Raw genomic sequence first — 21,026 nt, forward strand, 5'->3', positions numbered from 1 at the left:
TTCTTTTTTTCAAAAAAATTGTCAAATTTTGGACGAAATGGTGAAGTATGACATTGAGGTCAACTACATGATATAGTATGACGTTTTGTCACATTTTGGGCTAAAAAAAAGTTAAAAAAAAATTTTTAAATTTTGGACGACATAGTATAGTATGTTGTTTTTGTCAAATTTTGGACCAAAATTCTTTTTTTCAAAAAATGATCAGATTTTGGACAAAAAGTGTAGAATGACATTGAGGTCAACTACATGGTATAGTATGACGTTTTGTCACATTTTGGGCTAAAAAAAAAGTTTACATTTTTTTTTTAAATTTTGGACGACATAGTATAATATGTTGTTTTTGTCAAATTTTGGACCAAAATTCTTTTTTTCAAAAAATGGTCAGATTTTGGACAAAAAGTGTAGAATGACATTGAGGTTTACGACATAGTATAGTATGACATTTTGTCAAATTTTGGACTTAAAAGAAATTTCAAAAAAATTCAGAATTTGGACGACATAGTATCGTATGTTGTTTTTGTTAAATTTTGGACCAAAATTCTTTTTTTCAAAAAATGGTCAGATTTTGGACGAAAAGTGTAGAATGACATTGAGGTCAACTACATGGTATAGTATGACGTTTTGTCACATTTTGGGCTAAAAAAAAAGTTAAAAAATTTTTTTTAAATTTTGGACGACATAGTATAGTATGTTGTTTTTGTCAAATTTTGAACCAAAATTCTTTTTTTCAAAAAATGGTCAGATTTTGAACGGAAAAGTGTAGAATGACATTGAGGTTGACGACATAGTATAGTACAGGGGTCACCAACCTTTTTGAGATGAGAGCTACCCTAAGGGTAAAAAATAATATGGAGGGCTACCACGTTAACATTTTTTTGTTTGTTTACCATTTAAATGATTAATATTATGCATTCAACTGCATACACATTCATTCCAGTGCTTACTCCTAACGATTACCAGTTTTTATAAACAATATCAAAGATATTTTACTGAGCGATCATACGGATACATGCAAGTGAGGTGAAGTGAAGTGAGCCCGCGGGCACTGTATTGGCTGCCTGCGGGCTACCAGGTGCCCGCGGGCACCACGTTGGTGACCCCTGGTATAGTATGACGTTTTGTCACATTTTGGACTTAAAAGAAATTTCTAAAAAATCAGAATTTGGACGACATAGTATAGTATGTTGTTTTTGTCAAATTTTGAACCAAAATTCTTTTTTTCAAAAAAATTGTCAAATTTTGGACCAAAATTCTTTTTTTCAAAAAATGGTCAGATTTTGGACGAAATAGTGTAGTATGACATTGAGGTCAACTACTTGGTATAGTATGACGTTTTGTCACATTTTGTCACATTTTGGACTTAAAAGAAATGTCATAAAAAATCAGAATTTGGACGACATAGTATAATATGTTGTTTTTGTCAAATTTTGGACCAAAATTCTTTTTTTCAAAAAATGGTCAGATTTTGGACAAAAAGTGTAGAATGACATTGAGGTCAACTACATGGTATAGTATGACGTTTTGTCACATTTTGGGCTAAAAAAAAATTTCAAAAAAATTCAGAATTTGGACGACATAGTATAGTATGTTGTTTTTGTCAAATTTTGGACCAAAATTCTTTTTTCAAAAAAATTGTCAAATTTTGGACGAAATGGTGAAGTATGACATTGAGGTCAACTACATGATATAGTATGACGTTTTGTCACATTTTGGGCTAAAAAAAAAGTTTAAATTTTTTTTTTTAATTTTGGACGACATAGTATAGTATGTTGTTTTTGTCAAATTTTGGACCAAAATTCTTTTTTTCAAAAAAAAATTCAAATTTTGGACGAAATAGTGTAGTATGACATTGAGGTTAACTACATGGTATAGTATGACGTTTTGTCACATTTTGGGCTAAAGAAAAAGTTTAAATTTTTTTTTTTTCAAATTTTGGACGACATAGTATAGTATGTTGTTTTTGTCAAATTTTGGACCAAAATTCTTTTTTTCAAAAAATGGTCAGATTTTGGACAAAAAGTGTAGAATGACATTGAGGTCAACTACATGGTATAGTATGACGTTTTGTCACATTTTGGGCTAAAAAAAAAGTTAAAAAATGTTTTTTTTATTTTGGACGACATAGTATAGTATGTTGTTTTTGTCAAATTTTTAACCAAAATTCTTTTTTTCCAAAAATGGTCAGATTTTGAACGAAAAAGTGTAGAATGACATTGAGGTTGACGACATAGTATAGTATGACGTTTTGTCACATTTTGGACTTAAAAGAAATTTCAAAAAAAAAATCAGAATTTGGACGACATAGTATAGTATGTTGTTTTTGTCAAATTTTGAACCAAAATTCTTTTTTTCAAAAAAATTGTCAAATTTTGGACCAAAATTCTTTTTTTCAAAAAATGGTCAGATTTTGAACGAAAAAGTGTAGAATGACATTGAGGTTGACGACATAGTATAGTATGACGTTTTGTCACATTTTGGACTTAAAAGAAATTTCAAAAAAATTCAGAATTTGGACGACATAGTATAGTATGTTGTTTTTGTCAAATTTTGAACCAAAATTCTTTTTTTCAAAAAAATTGTCAAATTTTGGACGAAATAGTGTAGTATGACATTGAGGTCAACTCCATGGTATAGTATGACGTTTTGTCACATTTTGGGCTAAAAAAAAGTTTAATTTTTTTTTAAAATTTTGGACGACATAGTATAGTATGTTGTTTTTGTCAAATTTTGGACCAAAATTCTTTTTTTCAAATAATGGTCAGATTTTGGACAAAATGTGTAGAATGACATTGAGGTCAACTACATGGTATAGTATGACGTTTTGTCACATTTTGGACTTAAAAGAAATGTCAAAAAAATTCAGAATTTGGACGACATAGTATAGTGTGTTGTTTTTGTCAAATTTTGAACCAAAAGTATTTTTTTCAAAAAAATTGTCAAATTTTGGACGAAATAGTGTAGTATGACATTGAGGTCAACTACATGGTATAGTATGACGTTTTGTCACATTTTGGACTTAAAAGAAATTTCAAAAAAATTCAGAATTTGGACGACATAGTATAGTATGTTGTTTTTGTCAAATTTTGAACCAAAAGTATTTTTTTCAAAAAAATTGTCAAATTTTGGACGAAATAGTGTAGAATGACATTGAGGTCAACTACATGGTATAGTATGACGTTTTGTCACATTTTGGGCTAAAAAAAAGAACTTTTTTTTTTTAAATTTTGGACGACATAGTATATAGTATGACGTTTTTGTCAAATTTTGGAGCAACATTTTTTTTTTCCCCAAAATTGTCAGATTTTGGACGAAATAGTGTAGAATGACATTGATGTTGACGACATAGTATAAAGTTTTGTCACTTTTTAGGCTAAAAAAAATTTCTAAAATCTGAAAAATGTTCAGATTTTAGACTACATAGTATAGTATGACGATTTTTTTCTTTCCCTTGGAAAAAATAACTTTTTGGAAAAACTTCATACCCTTTTTAACCTCAAACTTTTTTCCCAACTTCATAAATTAAGACAGAAAAGCAGTCGTCGTAAAGTTTAGTTTCGACAAAACTTTATTTCCTTCACAGATTTTTTCAACTTCAACTTCATCTTCGTCAAAACAAACGGAGGCTTAGACATAAATGACGTAAGTATGTGTCATGTTAAGGCAGAAAGTGTGCGATTATATGAGTAAACAAATGTCACGAAGTTTTCGACGACATGTTTGCATCTGAAGACGTTTTCTTGTGGACACGTGGCTCCTCCTGCTCACTGGTTTTGGCCCGGCAGCGCCCCCAGCAGGCCGTTTGCTGTGGTGAAGAGGTTGATGGGTGAAGATCCGTCAGTGATGAGTGTGGACTTCAGACCCAGGGCCTGGAGCATCTTCACCTGTAGGGGGCGTTTGAAAGTGGAGATTAATCACTGCAGTTTAATTTCATTATTTTGAGATGTTTCTACTTTGTAAAAAAAATTCTCCAGTAGGGGGCAGCCATCTTGAACTGGTGATGTCACAGAAAGTTGCCGCTCTTTTTTTCATTCAATTGTTTGTTTTCTACTGATTCTACTTTTTAATGAAGGAGGCGCCAAACATTTACATCTTCTTTTATTTGATGAACTGTTAAATAAAGTTATTTTGAAGTGAGTTGTACCTGGAGTTCAGGTCCAGCTCTGGCCATCTCCTTCAGCGTGTCACTGCCCAGACTCTCCACCAGCTGACTGAAGCGTTGACTCTCGATCTGAGCCAGACGCTCCTGCTTCCCGACCTCCAGAAGGTCCATCTCCTTCTTATAACTCAGCTCCTGCTCACGAGCCTTCATCAGCCGATGAAGCTCCGCCTCCTGCACGCGCAAACACAGACGACGGTCCAGTCACGAACAGAAATATGTGTAAAGGCAGAAAAGCGTTAAAAACATCGCAAAAACAGTGCTGCAAAGCGTTAAAAACATCGCAAAAACAGTGCAGTAAAGCGTTAAAAACATCGCAAAAACAGTGCAGTAAATCGTTAAAAGCGTCGCAAAAACAGCGCAGAAAAAGCGTAAAAAACAGTGCAGTAAAGCGTCAGAAACATCGCAAAAACAGTGCAGTAAAGCGTTAAAAACATCGCAAAAACAGTGCAGTAAATCGTTAAAAGCGTCGCAAAAACATCGCAGAAAAAGCGTAAAAAACAGTGCAGTAAAGCTTCAGAAACATCGCAAAAACAGTGCAAAAACAGTGCTGCAAAGCGTTAAAAACATCGCAAAAACAGTGCAGTAAAGCGTTAAAAACATCGCAAAAACAGTGCAGTAAGGTGTCAAAAACATCCCAAAAACAGTGCAGTAAGGTGTCAAAAACATCCCAAAAACAGTGCAGTAAATCGTTAAAAGCGTCGCAAAAACAGCGCAGAAAAAGCGTAAAAAACAGTGCAGTAAAGCGTCAGAAACATCGCAAAAACAGTGCTGCAAAGCGTTGCAAAAACAGTGCAGTAAAGCGTTAAAAGTGTCGCAAAAACAGTGCAGTAAAGCGTTGCAAAAACATCGCACAAACAGTGATCAGACGTCAGCAACCAGGTAAAAGCGCTTCTCGTGAGACTTTGGCGTGGAAGACGACACAGGAAGTGACACGTACCGCCTCAATCTTCTGAGCCTCCGCCTTGAGTTTGGCTTCGTTGACCGCTGCCTCCCCCTGGATACGAGCCGCCTCTGCACGAGACTGAGCCTCAGCCTTCGCTGCTCCTGTGCTCTCCACTGCAGCGCTGCACACACACACACACAGAGCACGGTCTCAGGCTGCTGATTGGACGATGGCGATGATGACATCATCAGTCTCTCTCACCTGAGCGCCTCCAGCTCCAGCAGCTCCTTCCTGGCTCTTTCAGCCTCAGCCTGGTCTGTGATTCGCTGTCTCTCCAGCTTTCCTCGAGCTTCCTGTTCCAGACGTTCAGCCTCGTGTCTGTGAACAACAAACATCACAATTACTGTGTGTGTGTGTGTGTGTGTGTGTGTGTGTGTGTGTGTGTGTGTGTGTGTGTGTGTTACCGTGCTGCAGCCTCTTGTGAGTTAGTAGTGATCTCTATGTGTGTGTGTGTGTGTGTGTGTGTGTGTTACCGTGCTGCAGCCTCTTGTGAGTTAGTAGTGATCTCTATGTGTGTGTGTGTGTGTGTGTGTGTGTTACCGTGCTGCAGCCTCTTGTGAGTTAGTAGTGATCTCTATGTGTGTGTGTGTGTGTGTGTGTGTGTGTTACCGTGCTGCAGCCTCTTGTGAGTTAGTAGTGATCTCTATGTGTGTGTGTGTGTGTGTGTGTGTGTGTTACCGTGCTGCAGCCTCTTGTGAGTTAGTAGTGATCTCTATGTGTGTGTGTGTGTGTGTGTGTGTGTGTTACCGTGCTGCAGCCTCTTGTGAGTTAGTAGTGATCTCTATGTGTGTGTGTGTGTTGTGTGTGTGTGTGTGTGTTACCGTGCTGCAGCCTCTTGTGAGTTAGTAGTGATCTCTATGTGTGTGTGTGTGTGTGTGTTACCGTGCTGCAGCCTCTTGTGAGTTAGTAGTGATCTCTATGTGTGTGTGTGTGTGTGTGTGTGTGTGTGTTACCGTGCTGCAGCCTCTTGTGAGTTAGTAGTGATCTCTATGTGTGTGTGTGTGTGTGTGTTACCGTGCTGCAGCCTCTTGTGAGTTAGTAGTGATCTCTATGTGTGTGTGTGTGTGTGTGTGTGTGTTACCGTGCTGCAGCCTCTTGTGAGTTAGTAGTGATCTCTATGTGTGTGTGTGTGTGTGTGTGTGTGTGTGTTACCGTGCTGCAGCCTCTTGTGAGTTAGTAGTGATCTCTATGTGTGTGTGTGTGTGTGTGTGTGTGTGTTACCGTGCTGCAGCCTCTTGTGAGTTAGTAGTGATCTCTATGTGTGTGTGTGTGTGTGTGTGTTACCGTGCTGCAGCCTCTTGTGAGTTAGTAGTGATCTCTATGTGTGTGTGTGTGTGTGTGTGTGTGTGTGTTACCGTGCTGCAGCCTCTTGTGAGTTAGTAGTGATCTCTATGTGTGTGTGTGTGTGTGTGTGTGTGTGTTACCGTGCTGCAGCCTCTTGTGAGTTAGTAGTGATCTCTATGTGTGTGTGTGTGTGTGTGTTACCGTGCTGCAGCCTCTTGTGAGTTAGTAGTGATCTCTATGTGTGTGTGTGTGTGTGTGTGTGTGTGTGTTACCGTGCTGCAGCCTCTTGTGAGTTAGTAGTGATCTCTATGTGTGTGTGTGTGTGTGTGTGTGTGTTACCGTGCTGCAGCCTCTTGTGAGTTAGTAGTGATCTCTATGTGTGTGTGTGTGTGTGTGTGTGTGTTACCGTGCTGCAGCCTCTTGTGAGTTAGTAGTGATCTCTATGTGTGTGTGTGTGTGTGTGTGTGTGTTACCGTGCTGCAGCCTCTTGTGAGTTAGTAGTGATCTCTATGTGTGTGTGTGTGTGTGTGTGTGTGTGTGTTACCGTGCTGCAGCCTCTTGTGAGTTAGTAGTGATCTCTATGTGTGTGTGTGTGTGTGTGTGTGTGTGTGTTACCGTGCTGCAGCCTCTTGTGAGTTAGTAGTGATCTCTATGTGTGTGTGTGTGTGTGTGTGTGTGTTACCGTGCTGCAGCCTCTTGTGAGTTAGTAGTGATCTCTATGTGTGTGTGTGTGTGTGTGTGTGTGTGTGTTACCGTGCTGCAGCCTCTTGTGAGTTAGTAGTGATCTCTATGTGTGTGTGTGTGTGTGTGTGTGTGTGTGTTACCGTGCTGCAGCCTCTTGTGAGTTAGTAGTGATCTCTATGTGTGTGTGTGTGTGTGTGTGTGTGTTACCGTGCTGCAGCCTCTTGTGAGTTAGTAGTGATCTCTATGTATGTGTGTGTGTGTGTGTGTGTGTGTTACCGTGCTGCAGCCTCTTGTGAGTTAGTAGTGATCTCTATGTGTGTGTGTGTGTGTGTGTGTGTGTGTTACCGTGCTGCAGCCTCTTGTGAGTTAGTAGTGATCTCTATGTGTGTGTGTGTGTGTGTTACCGTGCTGCAGCCTCTTGTGAGTTAGTAGTGATCTCTATGTGTGTGTGTGTGTGTGTGTGTGTGTGTTACCGTGCTGCAGCCTCTTGTGAGTTAGTAGTGATCTCTATGTGTGTGTGTGTGTGTGTGTGTGTGTGTGTTACCGTGCTGCAGCCTCTTGTGAGTTAGTAGTGATCTCTATGTGTGTGTGTGTGTGTGTGTGTGTGTTACCGTGCTGCAGCCTCTTGTGAGTTAGTAGTGATCTCTATGTATGTGTGTGTGTGTGTGTGTGTGTGTTACCGTGCTGCAGCCTCTTGTGAGTTAGTAGTGATCTCTATGTGTGTGTGTGTGTGTGTGTGTGTGTGTTACCGTGCTGCAGCCTCTTGTGAGTTAGTAGTGATCTCTATGTGTGTGTGTGTGTGTGTGTGTGTGTGTTACCGTGCTGCAGCCTCTTGTGAGTTAGTAGTGATCTCTATGTGTGTGTGTGTGTGTGTTACCGTGCTGCAGCCTCTTGTGAGTTAGTAGTGATCTCTATGTGTGTGTGTGTGTGTGTGTGTGTGTGTGTGTGTTACCGTGCTGCAGCCTCTTGTGAGTTAGTAGTGATCTCTATGTGTGTGTGTGTGTGTGTGTGTGTGTGTGTTACCGTGCTGCAGCCTCTTGTGAGTTAGTAGTGATCTCTATGTGTGTGTGTGTGTGTGTGTGTGTGTTACCGTGCTGCAGCCTCTTGTGAGTTAGTAGTGATCTCTATGTATGTGTGTGTGTGTGTGTGTGTGTGTTACCGTGCTGCAGCCTCTTGTGAGTTAGTAGTGATCTCTATGTGTGTGTGTGTGTGTGTGTGTGTGTGTTACCGTGCTGCAGCCTCTTGTGAGTTAGTAGTGATCTCTATGTGTGTGTGTGTGTGTGTGTGTGTGTGTTACCGTGCTGCAGCCTCTTGTGAGTTAGTAGTGATCTCTATAGCCAGCTGAACACTCTTCTGCAGAGCGTCCCTCGTCCTCTGATCAACAGGCTCCACAGACTGAATGTCGACGCTGCTGATGACGAGTTTGTTCTGATTGAAGCGAAGATTCGGACGAACTGAGAGTTTTTCATCGAAGCCAAAGACGGACGAACAGATGATTCTGTTAGAGTTCTGAGGAGGAGGAGAGGAGAGAGAGAGGAGAGAGGAGGAGGAGAGAGGAGAGGAGGAGGAGAGAGGAGGAGAGGAGAGAGGAGGAGAGAGGAGGAGAGAGAGGAGGAGAGGAGAGGAGAGAGGAGAGAGAGGAGAGAGGAGAGAGAGGAGGAGAGAGAGGAGAGAGGAGGAGAGAGGAGGAGAGAGGAGGAGAGAGAGGAGGAGAGAGAGGAGAGAGAGGAGAGAGGAGGAGAGAGGAGAGAGAGGAGGAGAGAGAGGAGAGAGGAGGAGAGAGGAGGAGAGAGAGGAGAGAGAGGAGAGAGGAGGAGAGAGGAGAGAGGAGGAGAGAGGAGAGAGAGGAGGAGAGAGGAGAGAGGAGGAGAGAGAGGAGAGAGAGGAGAGAGGAGGAGAGAGGAGAGAGGAGGAGAGAGGAGAGAGAGGAGGAGAGAGGAGAGAGGAGGAGAGAGAGGAGAGAGAGGAGAGAGGAGGAGAGAGGAGAGAGGAGGAGAGGAGAGAGGAGAGAGGAGGAGAGAGGAGGAGAGAGGAGAGAGGTTTGTTTGTTTGTTTGTTTGTTTGTTTGTGTGTTTGTTTGTTTGTGTGTTTGTTTGTTTGTGTGTGTTTGTTTGTATGTTTGTTTGTTTGTTTGTTTGTTTGGGTTTGTATGTTTGTGTGTGTTTGTATGTTTGTTTATGTGTGATTGTGTGTTTGTTTATGTGTGTTTGTTTGTGTTTGTGTGTGTTTGTGTGTTTGTTTGTTTGTGTGTGTGATTGTGTGATTGTTTGTGTGTGTGTTTTTGTATGTTTGTATGTATGTGTGTTTGTTTGTTTGTGTGTGTGTGTGTGTGTTTGTGTGTTTGTGTGTGTGTGTGTGTGTTTGTGTGTTTGTGTGTGTGTGTCACACTAACACTAACCTTGTGAAAGTCATCAAACTGTACAGCAGCTACAGCTCCTCTGACTCTCGACGCGATGGCTTTACAGGCGTCACCAACAAAATCAGGGACTGAAAACAAAGCTGCAGCATCTGCTGAGGACACTGGAGACGCTATGTCAAAGTGCCTGAGGACAGACAGACAGACAGAGGACAGACAGACAGACAGAGGACAGACAGACAGATCAGGTGTCAAACTCCACACGTCCTAAATCAATCGTACGTGTGATGGTGAATCATCATCTCTGTCTTTTCTAAGTGTTTTGCGTAACCATGGTGACAGAAGTGTAAAGCACTTCCACATACACATGAATGGGAAACCCCGCCCACTGTGGTCACATGTTCAAACTTTAAGAGACTTTTCTCACTATGTTGTGTTTGATAATGAGTGTGTGTTGTGTCGTTAGAACACGACAATAATGATGTGAATGTGTTCATGAAAAACACTCACACAGGGGGGAGGGGCATCAGGGAGGGGGAGGGGCTATCAGGGTGAGGCCCCGCCCACTTAAAGTAAACAGTTCATAAGTCACTGACGGTTAGTTCAGTTGTTTAGTTACTAAGTTAGCTGCTCGTCTCTAGTCAGTGTGTGTGGCGTTGCCGTGGCGTTGCCATGGTTACCAGTTGTAGGACAGCTGCAGCTGCAGGCGGGCGTGGTCAGCCGTCTCTATGGTGATGATGTCAGTGCAGAAGTCCGGCCCCAGCAGCAAACACACGGCCTTGATGACGTTGGCTCTCTTTGGTTTGTCTCCAGACAAAGACAACATGGTGAACTGCTCGTCTGGTCCCAGCATCACCATCTCAGGACCAAACACCACCCTGTGGACAGAGCGCGTCATTACACCGTCCACCACCGTCCACCACCGCGTCACGGGGACAGGACGTCCGTCTCACCTGGCCTTCTTCTCCCTGTAGTCGTACACCTGCACAGCTGCATTGTGGGGGACTCTGTAGGACACCACCCTGGTCTTGTTCCTCATTCCTCGGCCGACGGTAGAGATGGACGTACGATCTGAGCGGTTAGCGAGCGGATCCAGAGGAGACGCCAGCAACGCCTCCACGTTAGAGGGAAGCTCCTTCTGCCACAGCTCCTCATCATGAGTCAGCATGTAGGTGTGGCCTATGACCGCACGCACCTGAGGACGGCGAGGACACGCTGAAGACAAACGCTGAAGACAAACGCTGAAGACAAACGCTGAAGACAAAACGCTGAAGATAAAGACAAACGCTGAAGACAAACGCTGAAGACGAAAGCTGAAGACAAAACGCTGAAGATAAAGGCAAACGCTGAAGACAAAACGCTGAAGATAAAGACAAACGCTGAAGACAAAACGCTGAAGACAAACGCTGAAGACAAAACACTAAAGATAAAGACAAACGCTGAAGACAAACGCTGAAGACGAACGCTGAAGACGAACGCTGAAGACAAAACGCTGAAGACAAACGCTGAAGACAAAACACTAAAGATAAAGACAAACGCTGAAGACAAACGCTGAAGACAAACGCTGAAGACAAAACGCTGAAGATAAAGACAAACGCTGAAGACAAACGCTGAAGACGAACGCTGAAGACGAACGCTAAAGACAAACGCTAAAGACAAACTAAGACAAACGCTAAAGACAAACGCTAAAGACAAACAAAGACAAACGCTAAAGAAAAACGCTGAAGACAAACACTGAAGACAAACGCTGAAGACAAACACTGAAGACAAACGCTGAAGACAAACACTGAAGACAAACGCTGAAGACAAGCGCTAAAGACAAACGAAGACAAACGCTAAAGACAAACGCTAAAGACAAACGCTAAGGACAAACAAAGACAAACGCTAAAGACAAACGCTAAAGAAAAACGCTGAAGACAAACGCTGAAGACAAACGCTGACGACAAACACTGAAGACAAACGCTGAAGACAAGCGCTAAAGACAAACGAAGACAAACGCTAAAGACAAACGCTAAAGACAAACGCTAAAGACAAACAAAGACAAACGCTAAAGACAAACGGTAAAGAAAAACGCTGAAGACAAACGCTGAAGACAAACGCTGAAGACAAGCGCTGAAGACAAACGCTAAAGACAAACAAAGACAAACGCTAAAGACAAACGCTAAAGACAAACGCTGAAGACAAACGCTAAAGACAAACGCTGAAGACAAACGCTGAAGACAAACGCTGAAGACAAACGCTGAAGACAAAACGCTGAAGACAAACGCTGAGGACATTGTCTCACTCGTACCTTCCCAGTCTTGTTGTCCCTGACGTAGATCCCCTCGTTCTCGTCCAGAGGGATGGCGGCGCGTTTAAGCACCACCTCCACGGTGGCGGGGGGGACGTACTCGATCGGCCCCCGCAGCATCCATCGGTCTCCGGGGCGACGGAGGACACCGCTCCTGCGCGAGCGCTTGACTCGCTCAGGCTCCGCCTCCTCTGACTCCTCCTCCTCCTCGAGCTGGCAGAGAGACCGGCGGAGAGAGACAAGGGCGACGGAGAGAAGGGTTAACATGGCGATGCACTGGAGCGAAGGGGGAGGAGCAAGAGGAGGAGGAGGAGGAGCAGGAGGAGGAGCAGGAGGAGGAGCAAGAGGAGGAGCAAGAGGAGGAGCAAGAGGAGGGCGGAACTGAGAGTGACGTGAAAACAAAGGTGTGAAAAGGAGGAGGTGTTAGCGGAGGATGAGGATGGTGAGGTTTGATGGACAGGAAAGAAGAAGAAGAAGAAGAAGAAGAAGAAGAAGAAGAGAGTGGTGTCAATCAGCTGAGTCAGGGTTAGAGAGAGCTGTGAGGGTCAAACAAGCCACACCCACAAATGTCCCCTCAGACGTCCTCACCACCCCTGTCCCCTCAGGCGTCCTCAGACGTCCTCAGACGTCCTCACCTCCTGGGTGTCGTTGAACGCCTCGACCGCTCGCAGCACAAGCCCCTCCTCCTCTGACAGAATGTAAACGTCCTGGATTTGTTTTTCAAGATCCTCGCCCGGCTGAAGGAAGAACGAGCGCTCGCCCTGAAGACAGAGAGTTGTTAGCATGAAGCTAACTCCGTGGCCTCCATCAGGAGAGACCTGTGAACTTTGACCTCTGGTCCTCAGGTCACGTGACGCCCGCTCACCTTCACCACCCGTTTCTGACCCAGCTGAGGTTTCCCGTCCGGACCGACCGGGTCCAGGATGACGCAGTACTGTCTGCTGCTCAGCGTGGTCACGTCGACCACGCCCACCACCTCCTCCGACACAGACGGGATGTGAGCCTCGCGGTCGGCCATCGTCACCAGCCACTCCTCCCCCGTGCGCCGGTCGCGGCCGCCGGCGTCTTTGAAAGGTCGCAGAGCGCGAACGTGGAGCGCTTTCTACGACGTCAACAATGACTCAACGTTATTAAAGGAAGACTTTGACGGAAAATTCACTGAAATAAGAGTCATGTGACTGTTAGTGAGGAGGCCACGCCCCCCTGCGCTCACCTTGTCCGTCAGGATGAAAGCGTTAACGATATCGAGGACCTCTTCATGAGCTCCAGGTAAATAAGCTCCCACTTTACTGACCAGCCACTCCTCACCTGAGAAACATGTTTACTGAGGTCAAAGGTCACGTGTCGCTGTTTTAGCAACTCATGTTTCAAATCACGCTACATTAAATATATCAACTGATATTTCAGTCCACTAGATGGCGCCAAACGCTGTCACGAGAGCTGTTGTGAGTATATCGCAATATACGATTTTGCAAATACTCAGTATTTTGGAATCTTGTACAGTTACTTAAATATCGTGATAATATCGTATTCTGACTTAAATATTGTAATATCATCGTACTGTGACTTACATATCGTGATATCGTACCGTGACTAAAATATCATGATAATACCGTATCGTGCCTTAAAAAATCGTGATATCTTATCGTGACTTAAATATTGTGATAATATCGCATTGTGACTTAAATATCATGATAATATCGCATTGTGACTTAAATATCGTGATAATATCGTATCGTGACTTAAATATCGTGATCATATCGTGACTTTAATATCGTGATAATATCGTATCGTGACTTAAACATCGTGATCATATTGTATCTTGACTTTAATATCGTGATAATATCGTATCGTGACTTAAACATCGTGATAACATCGTATTGTGACTTTAATATCGTGATAATATCGTATCGTGACTTTAATATCGTGATAATATCGTATTGTGACTTTAATATCGTGATAATATCGTATCGTGACTTAAACATCGTGATAATATCGTATTGTGACTTTAATATCGTGATAATATCGTATCGTGACTTAAACATCGTGATCATATCGTATCGTGACTTTAATATCGTGATAATATCGTACCGTGACTTAAACATCGTGATCATATCGTATCGTGATAATATCGTATCGTGACTTAAACATCGTGATAATATCGTATTGTGACTTTAATATCGTGATAATATAGTATCGTGACTTCACATTTTTCCACAAAAATAATAAATCAAAAGTTACTGTGATTGGCCCACGTGTGTTCTAGGGCGGGGCTTAGTCATGGCTCACTTACCTGTGACTCTGCGGACTCCGCCTCTGTCCACGCCCTCTTTGCGAGCTCTCAGCCTGATGGCCTGGTTCTCTCGGATCACCGTGGCTTTGATGGTCTCCAGCACGACCACCTCCTTCCTGGGGATGTAGGTCCCTGAGAGAGGTGACTACGTTACCCATCATGCACTGTGTTCTCTCTGCTGAACATGAGCTGAGTTCAAAGACTTTAGGAGACAAAGAATCACAAAGTACCAGGTCCTTCAAAGAGCCACTCGTCTCCAGCCACTCGTCTCTCACTGCCGTCCTCCTCAAAGTCCAGCAGAGCCTGAAGACGCAGCGCGGTGTCAGGAAACACGATCTGCAGCGGCGTCACGTCCTGGACGCACAAACACAGAGGAATCATGATAATATCGTACTGTCACTTCAATATCATGATAATATCGCACTGTCACTTTAAAATCATGATAATATCGAACTGTCACTTTAAAATCAAGATAATATCGTACTGTCACTTCAATATCATGATAATATCGTACTGTCACTTCAATATCATGATAATATCCTACTGTCACTTCAATATCATGATAATATCGCACTGTCACTTTAAAATCATGATAATATCGCACTGTCACTTTAAAATCATGATAATATCGCACTGTCACTTTAAAATCATGATAATATCGCACTGTCACTTCAATATCATGATAATATCGCACTGTCACTTTAAAATCATGATAATATCGCACTGTCATTTTAAAATCATGATAATATCGCACTGTCACTTCAATATCACGATATCATGATAATATCGTACTGTCACTTCAATATCATGATAATATCGTACTGTCACTTCAATATAACGATATCATGATAATATCGTACTGTCACTTCAATATCATGATAATATCGTACTGTCACTTCAAAATCATGATAATATCGTACTGTCACTTCAATATCATGATAATATCGTACTGTCACTTCAATATCATGATAATATCGTACTGTCACTTTAAAATCATGATAATATGGTACTGTCACTTCAAAATCATGATAATATGGTACTGTCACTTCAATATCACGATATCATGATAATATCGTACTGTCACTTCAATATCATGATAATATCGTACTGTCACTTTAAAATCATGATAATATCGCACTGTCACTTTAAAATCATGATAATATCGCACTGTCACTTCAATATCATGATAATATCGCACTGTCACTTCAATATCATGATAATATCGCACTGTCACTTTAAAATCATGATAATATCGCACTGTCACTTTAATATCATGATAATATCGCACTGTCACTTCAATATCATGATAATATCGCACTGTCACTACAATATCATGATAATATCGCACTGTCACTTCAATATCATGATAATATCGCACTGTCACTTTAAAATCATGATAATATCGCACTGTCACTTTAAAATCATGATAATATCGCACTGTCACTTTAAAATCATGATAATATCGCACTGTCACTTTAAAATCATGATAATATCGTACTGTCATTTTAAAATCATGATAATATCGCACTGTCACTTTAAAATCATGATAATATCGCACTGTCACTTTAAAATCATGATAATATCGCACTGTCACTTTAAAATCATGATAATATCGTACTGTCACTTCAATATCATGATAATATCGTACTGTCACTTCAATATCACGATATCATGATAATATCGTACTGTCACTTCAATATCATGATCATATCGTACTGTCACTTCAATATAACGATATCATGATAATATCGTACTGTCACTTCAATATCATGATAATATCGTACTGTCACTTCAAAATCATGATAATATCGTACTGTCACTTCAATATCATGATAATATCGTACTGTCACTTCAATATCATGATAATATCGTACTGTCACTTTAAAATCATGATAATATCGTACTGTCACTTCAAAATCATGATAATATCGTACTGTCACTTCAATATCACGATATCATGATATTATCGTACTGTCACTTCAATATCATGATAATATTGTACTGTCACTTTAAAATCATGATAATATCGTACTGTCACTTCAAAATCATGATAATATCGTACTGTCACTTCAATATCACGATATCATGATAATATCGTACTGTCACTTCAATATCATGATAATATCGTACTGTCACTTCAATATCATGATAATATCGTACTGTCACTTTAAAATCATGATAATATCTTACTGTCACTTTAAAATCATGATAATATCGTACTGTCACTTCGAAATCATGATAATATGGTATCATGACTTAAATATGGTGATAATATCGTATCATGACTTAAATATGTTGATAATATCGTATCATGACTTAAATATGGTGATAATATGGTATCATGACTTAAATATGGTGATAATATCGTATCATGACTTAAATATGGTGATAATATCGTATCGTTAAATATGGTGATAATATGGTATCATGACTTAAATATGGTGATAATATCGTATCGTTAAATATGGTGATAATATGGTATCATGACTTAAATATGGTGATAATATGGTATCATGACTTAAATATGGTGATAATATCGTATCGTTAAATATGGTGATAATATGGTATCATGACTTAAATATGGTGATAATATCGTATCATGACTTAAATATGTTGATAATATCGTATCATGACTTAAATATGGTGATAATATCGTATCATGACTTAAATATGTTGATAATATCGTATCATGACTTAAATATGGTGATAATATGGTATCATGACTTAAATATGGTGATAATATGGTATCATGACTTAAATATGGTGATAATATGGTATCATGACTTAAATATGGTGATAATATCGTATCGTTAAATATTGTGATAATATGGTATCATGACTTAAATATGGTGATAATATCGTATCATGACTTAAATATGTTGATAATATGGTATCATGACTTAAATATGTTGATAATATGGTATCATGACTTAAATATGGTGATAATATCGTATCATGACTTAAATATTGTGATGATATCGTATCATGACTTAAATATGGTGATAATATCGTATCATGACTTAAATATGGTGATAATATCGTATCATGACTTAAATATGGTGATAATATCGTATCGTGACTTAAATATGGTGATAATATCGTATCATGACTTAAATATGGTGATAATATCGTATCGTGACTTAAATATGGTGATAATATGGTATCATGACTTAAATATGGTGATAATATCGTATCGTGACTTAAATATGGTGATAATATCGTATCATGACTTAAATATGGTGATAATATCGTATCGTGACTTAAATATGGTGATAATATCGTATCATGACTTAAATATGGTGATAATATCGTATCATGACTTAAATATGGTGATAATATGGTATCGTGACTTAAATATGGTGATAATATCGTATCGTGACTTAAATATGGTGATAATATGGTATCATGACTTAAATATTGTGATGATATCGTATCATGACTTAAATATTGGGATAATATCGTATCATGACTTAAATATTGTGATGATATCGTATCATGACTTAAATATGGTGATAATATCGTATCATGACTTAAATATGGTGATAATATCGTATCATGACTTAAATATGGTGATAATATGGTATCATGACTTAAATATGGTGATAATATCGTATCGTGACTTAAATATTGTGATAATATCGTATCATGACTTAAATATTGTGATAATATCGTATCGTGACTTAAATATTGTGATAATATCGTATCATGACTTAAATATTGTGATGATATCGTATCATGACTTAAATATTGGGATAATATCGTATCATGACTTAAATATGGTGATAATATCGTATCATGACTTAAATATTGTGATAATATCGTATCATGACTTAAATATGTTGATAATATCGTATCGTTAAATATGGTGATAATATGGTATCATGACTTAAATATGGTGATAATATCGTATCATGACTTAAATATGTTGATAATATCGTATTGTTAAATATGGTGATAATATGGTATCATGACTTAAATATTGTGATAATATCGTATCATGACTTAAATATGTTGATAATATCGTATTGTTAAATATGGTGATAATATGGTATCATGACTTAAATATGGTGATAATATGGTATCATGACTTAAATATGGTGATAATACCTTCTGGATCTCCTCTCCGGGGTACAGGGGGAACGGCTCCTGGGTCAGACGGATCTCCTGGTCAGCGTGGCGGAGTTTAGCCTGCCCTGATTGGTCGAAGAGGACCTGGGCGTCGTCGTCACGGGTGACGGGGTTAAGAACCACGCAGTAGTGACGAGGCGGGACCATGATCATCCGCACAGGTGAGAACAGAACTCTGTTTTCACAGGAAATAAAAGGAAAAGATTCTGCTTCATCTGAACATCCTGTTAAGATGCACTTCAAAATAAAAGACTAGGACTATGTGTTTGAAAGACTGGACTATGATTTATGACTCAAGTTTGATCAGGGTGTGTGTGTGTGGGTGTGTGTGTGTGTGTGTGTGTGTCTGTGTGAGTGAGTGAGTGATTGAGTGATTGACTGTGTGATTGAGAGTGTGTGTTTAGGTGTGTGTGTGTGATTGAGTGAGTGTGTGATTGATTATAAAGTAGATGATTGATGGTCTGTTACGTCGCTCACTGAACCTTGAACAAACTCTTCTAACACAAAAGACTGAGCTGTGTCTACACAGACACACCTGACAACACGTCACATGACCTGTCTTAGTAACAGAAGGAATGAGGAGGAGGAGGAGTCTCTGACAGGAAGTGGTGACAGAAGAAATACAATAAATAATACAATTAAAAATACAACCCTGCAGTTTTCAAAATAAAAGTCTGTTTCCTGTGGTCACTGCTGAAATGCAACCCCGCAGTTTTCAAAATAAAAGTCTGTTTCCTGTGGTCACTGCTGAAATGCAACCCTGCAGTTTTCAAAATAAAGGTCTGTTTCCTGTCGTCACTGTTCAAATGCAACCCTGCAGTTTTCAAAATAAAAGTCTGTTTCCTGTGGTCACTGCTGAAATGCAACCCTGCAGTTTTCAAAATAAAAGTCTGTTTCCTGTGGTCACTGCTGAAATGCAACCCTGCAGTTTTCAAAATAAAAGTCTGTTTCCTGTGGTCACTGCTGAAATGCAACCCTGCAGTTTTCAAAATAAAGGTCTGTTTCCTGTCGTCACTGTTCAAATGCAACCCTGCAGTTTTCAAAATAAAAGTCTGTTTCCTGTCGTCACTGTTCAAATGCAACCCTGCAGTTTTCAAAATAAAAGTCTGTTTCCTGTCGTCACTGTTCAAATGCAACCCTGCAGTTTTCAAAATAAAAGTATGTTCCCTGTCGTCACTGCTGAAACGCAACCCTGGAGTTTTCAAAATAAAAGTCTGTTTCCTGTGGTCACTGCTAAAATACAACTCTGCAGTTTTCAAAATAAAGGTCCGTCTCTGACCTCTCGTTGTCCTGGCGGATGTAGGTCAGCGGTCCGATCTCCACCCGGGCGATGTTGGTGTTCTGGTCCAGAACGTGGATGTAGTGATGAGGCGGGATCCGGATGATTGACGCGTCCACCGGCCCCTCGTACTCCGGTCCACGGTTTCCTGCCTTCTTGGACATGATTGTAACGAAACGCTGCAGAGAGGAAACGTCACACACGATCACTGACATGTTTCAAAGTGAGTTTCAAAGTGTGCAGTAGAGCGCCACCTACTGTAGCAGCTCACCGACAAAAATAAAAACTTTTCACAAAATTATTGGGGAAAAAAAATAACGTTTTATAAACGAAAATGGGCGGAGCCTTCTGCTGGAATATGTTCTATTCTCGCATATCTAAGCCCCTCCCACTCATGAACAGTACAAAGTGCGTCAGTTGCAGCTGAACTGGTTTTTCCCTGCAGGCCTGCACGCACACACACACAGACGCACGTACACACGCACGCACGCACGCACACCCACACACAGTGACAGTGGAGACTTCCTGGTGATCAATTACACGAAATCTCCTTCAGAAAAGCACTAAATGCAGAGTCATCGTCGCTGTTCAGTCTCATAAACACCGGTCACAGTGAAACTCTCGCTGCTCAGAGACTTTTAGCGACTTGCGTTGAATTCGGCGTGATTTATTTAACGCTCAGTCGCGTCATTAATCCTCTCGCATCACGTTGCTCTGAGAGAACACGACCATGACGCGACAGAACACACAAGTTAATCTACTGTAAAACAAACACACAAACAAACAAACACTTTCTTCTTTATGCCGATTAAAACACTTCCTCAAAGTGGTTCGGAAATCACCTGAAAAGTTTTCTTTATCGAACGCACAAAGTTAGCGACGAGTAAATAAGTGACAAAGTGTTGGATTTGACAGCGGAGTTCGCTCTTACCTCCGGCCTTGGGTCAGACAGCTGCGGTGTGAGATGATCCAGAGTCTGTGAAGATGGAAAAATGCTGAAATGAGGAAGGAGACGAAGACACCCAGCGTGTGGGCGTGGCCGCAGAGCAGCAGTGACGTCATTTACCGACATGACTGGTGCAGAGCTGCGTCATCAGAGTTTTTTTTGTTTTTTTTTAAACTTACAAACATCTGAAATAAATCAACAAAAACATTTAAAAAGAAAAAGGTTTCATGACAAATGAATTTAAAAAAAAGCTTTTACTTTAGAGGAATGAGAAACGTCACTTCCTGTCAGTCACTGACAGACACGTGACACAACAAAAAATGTCACTGCAGCCAAAGATCGATCAATTATCAATAAATGATTGTTTTTTCTCAAACAGTGAAATAATAACAAAAGGATTCAGATCAATAAACTCTAAAAACATTAACGTTAACATTTATTATATTATTATGAAAAGTCCTTTTTAAGTGTTTGTGATATAAAAACGTAGGTGTTGTTTTCCTGAGTCAGTGAACAGTAAAGATTATTGATCAGTGAGGATCAATGATGTGATCAGTTCATGTAGTGATTGATTTACTCAGTGATTTTAAAACAGTGTGCGTGACACACACTGCCCTGTGATCACACACTTCTCCTTCAGCGCCCCCTGCTGTTCAGCGATGAC

The 21,026-nt window shown here is 40.4% G+C and overlaps 1 protein-coding gene across 1 annotated transcript; it reads right to left on the reverse strand.

The window, feature by feature from the left end:
* Positions 1-3,563: 3,563 nt before the first annotated feature.
* Positions 3,564-20,437, reverse strand: mvp (major vault protein). The gene is made up of 17 exons (XM_083896930.1): positions 20,348-20,437; positions 19,417-19,595; positions 18,117-18,312; positions 14,240-14,363; positions 14,010-14,141; positions 12,930-13,024; positions 12,582-12,818; positions 12,352-12,477; positions 11,717-11,929; positions 10,380-10,621; positions 10,107-10,304; positions 9,469-9,613; positions 8,368-8,579; positions 5,304-5,420; positions 5,097-5,223; positions 4,142-4,330; positions 3,564-3,881 (listed from the first exon to the last, which is right to left on the reverse strand). Exons 2-17 carry the CDS (start codon positions 19,578-19,580, stop codon positions 3,762-3,764), a joined length of 2,637 nt encoding a protein of 878 aa, XP_083753056.1. The 5' UTR covers positions 19,581-19,595; positions 20,348-20,437; the 3' UTR covers positions 3,564-3,761.
* Positions 20,438-21,026: the final 589 nt, after the last annotated feature.

Source organism: Microchirus variegatus (assembly GCF_963457635.1).
Source record: "Microchirus variegatus genome assembly, chromosome: 10".
Classification (NCBI taxonomy): domain Eukaryota; kingdom Metazoa; phylum Chordata; class Actinopteri; order Pleuronectiformes; family Soleidae; genus Microchirus; species Microchirus variegatus.

Coding starts and splice junctions, on each gene's coding strand:
- mvp (XM_083896930.1), bottom strand. CDS start 19,580: ATGTCCAAGAAGGCAGGAAACCGTGGACCGGAGTACGAGGGGCCGGTG. Junction 8,580..9,468: donor AGTTTGATGACTTTCACAAG/GTTAGTGTTAGT, acceptor CCTCCTCCTCAG/AACTCTAACAGAATCATCTG. Junction 5,224..5,303: donor CTGGAGCTGGAGGCGCTCAG/GTGAGAGAGACT, acceptor GTGTGTGTGCAG/CGCTGCAGTGGAGAGCACAG.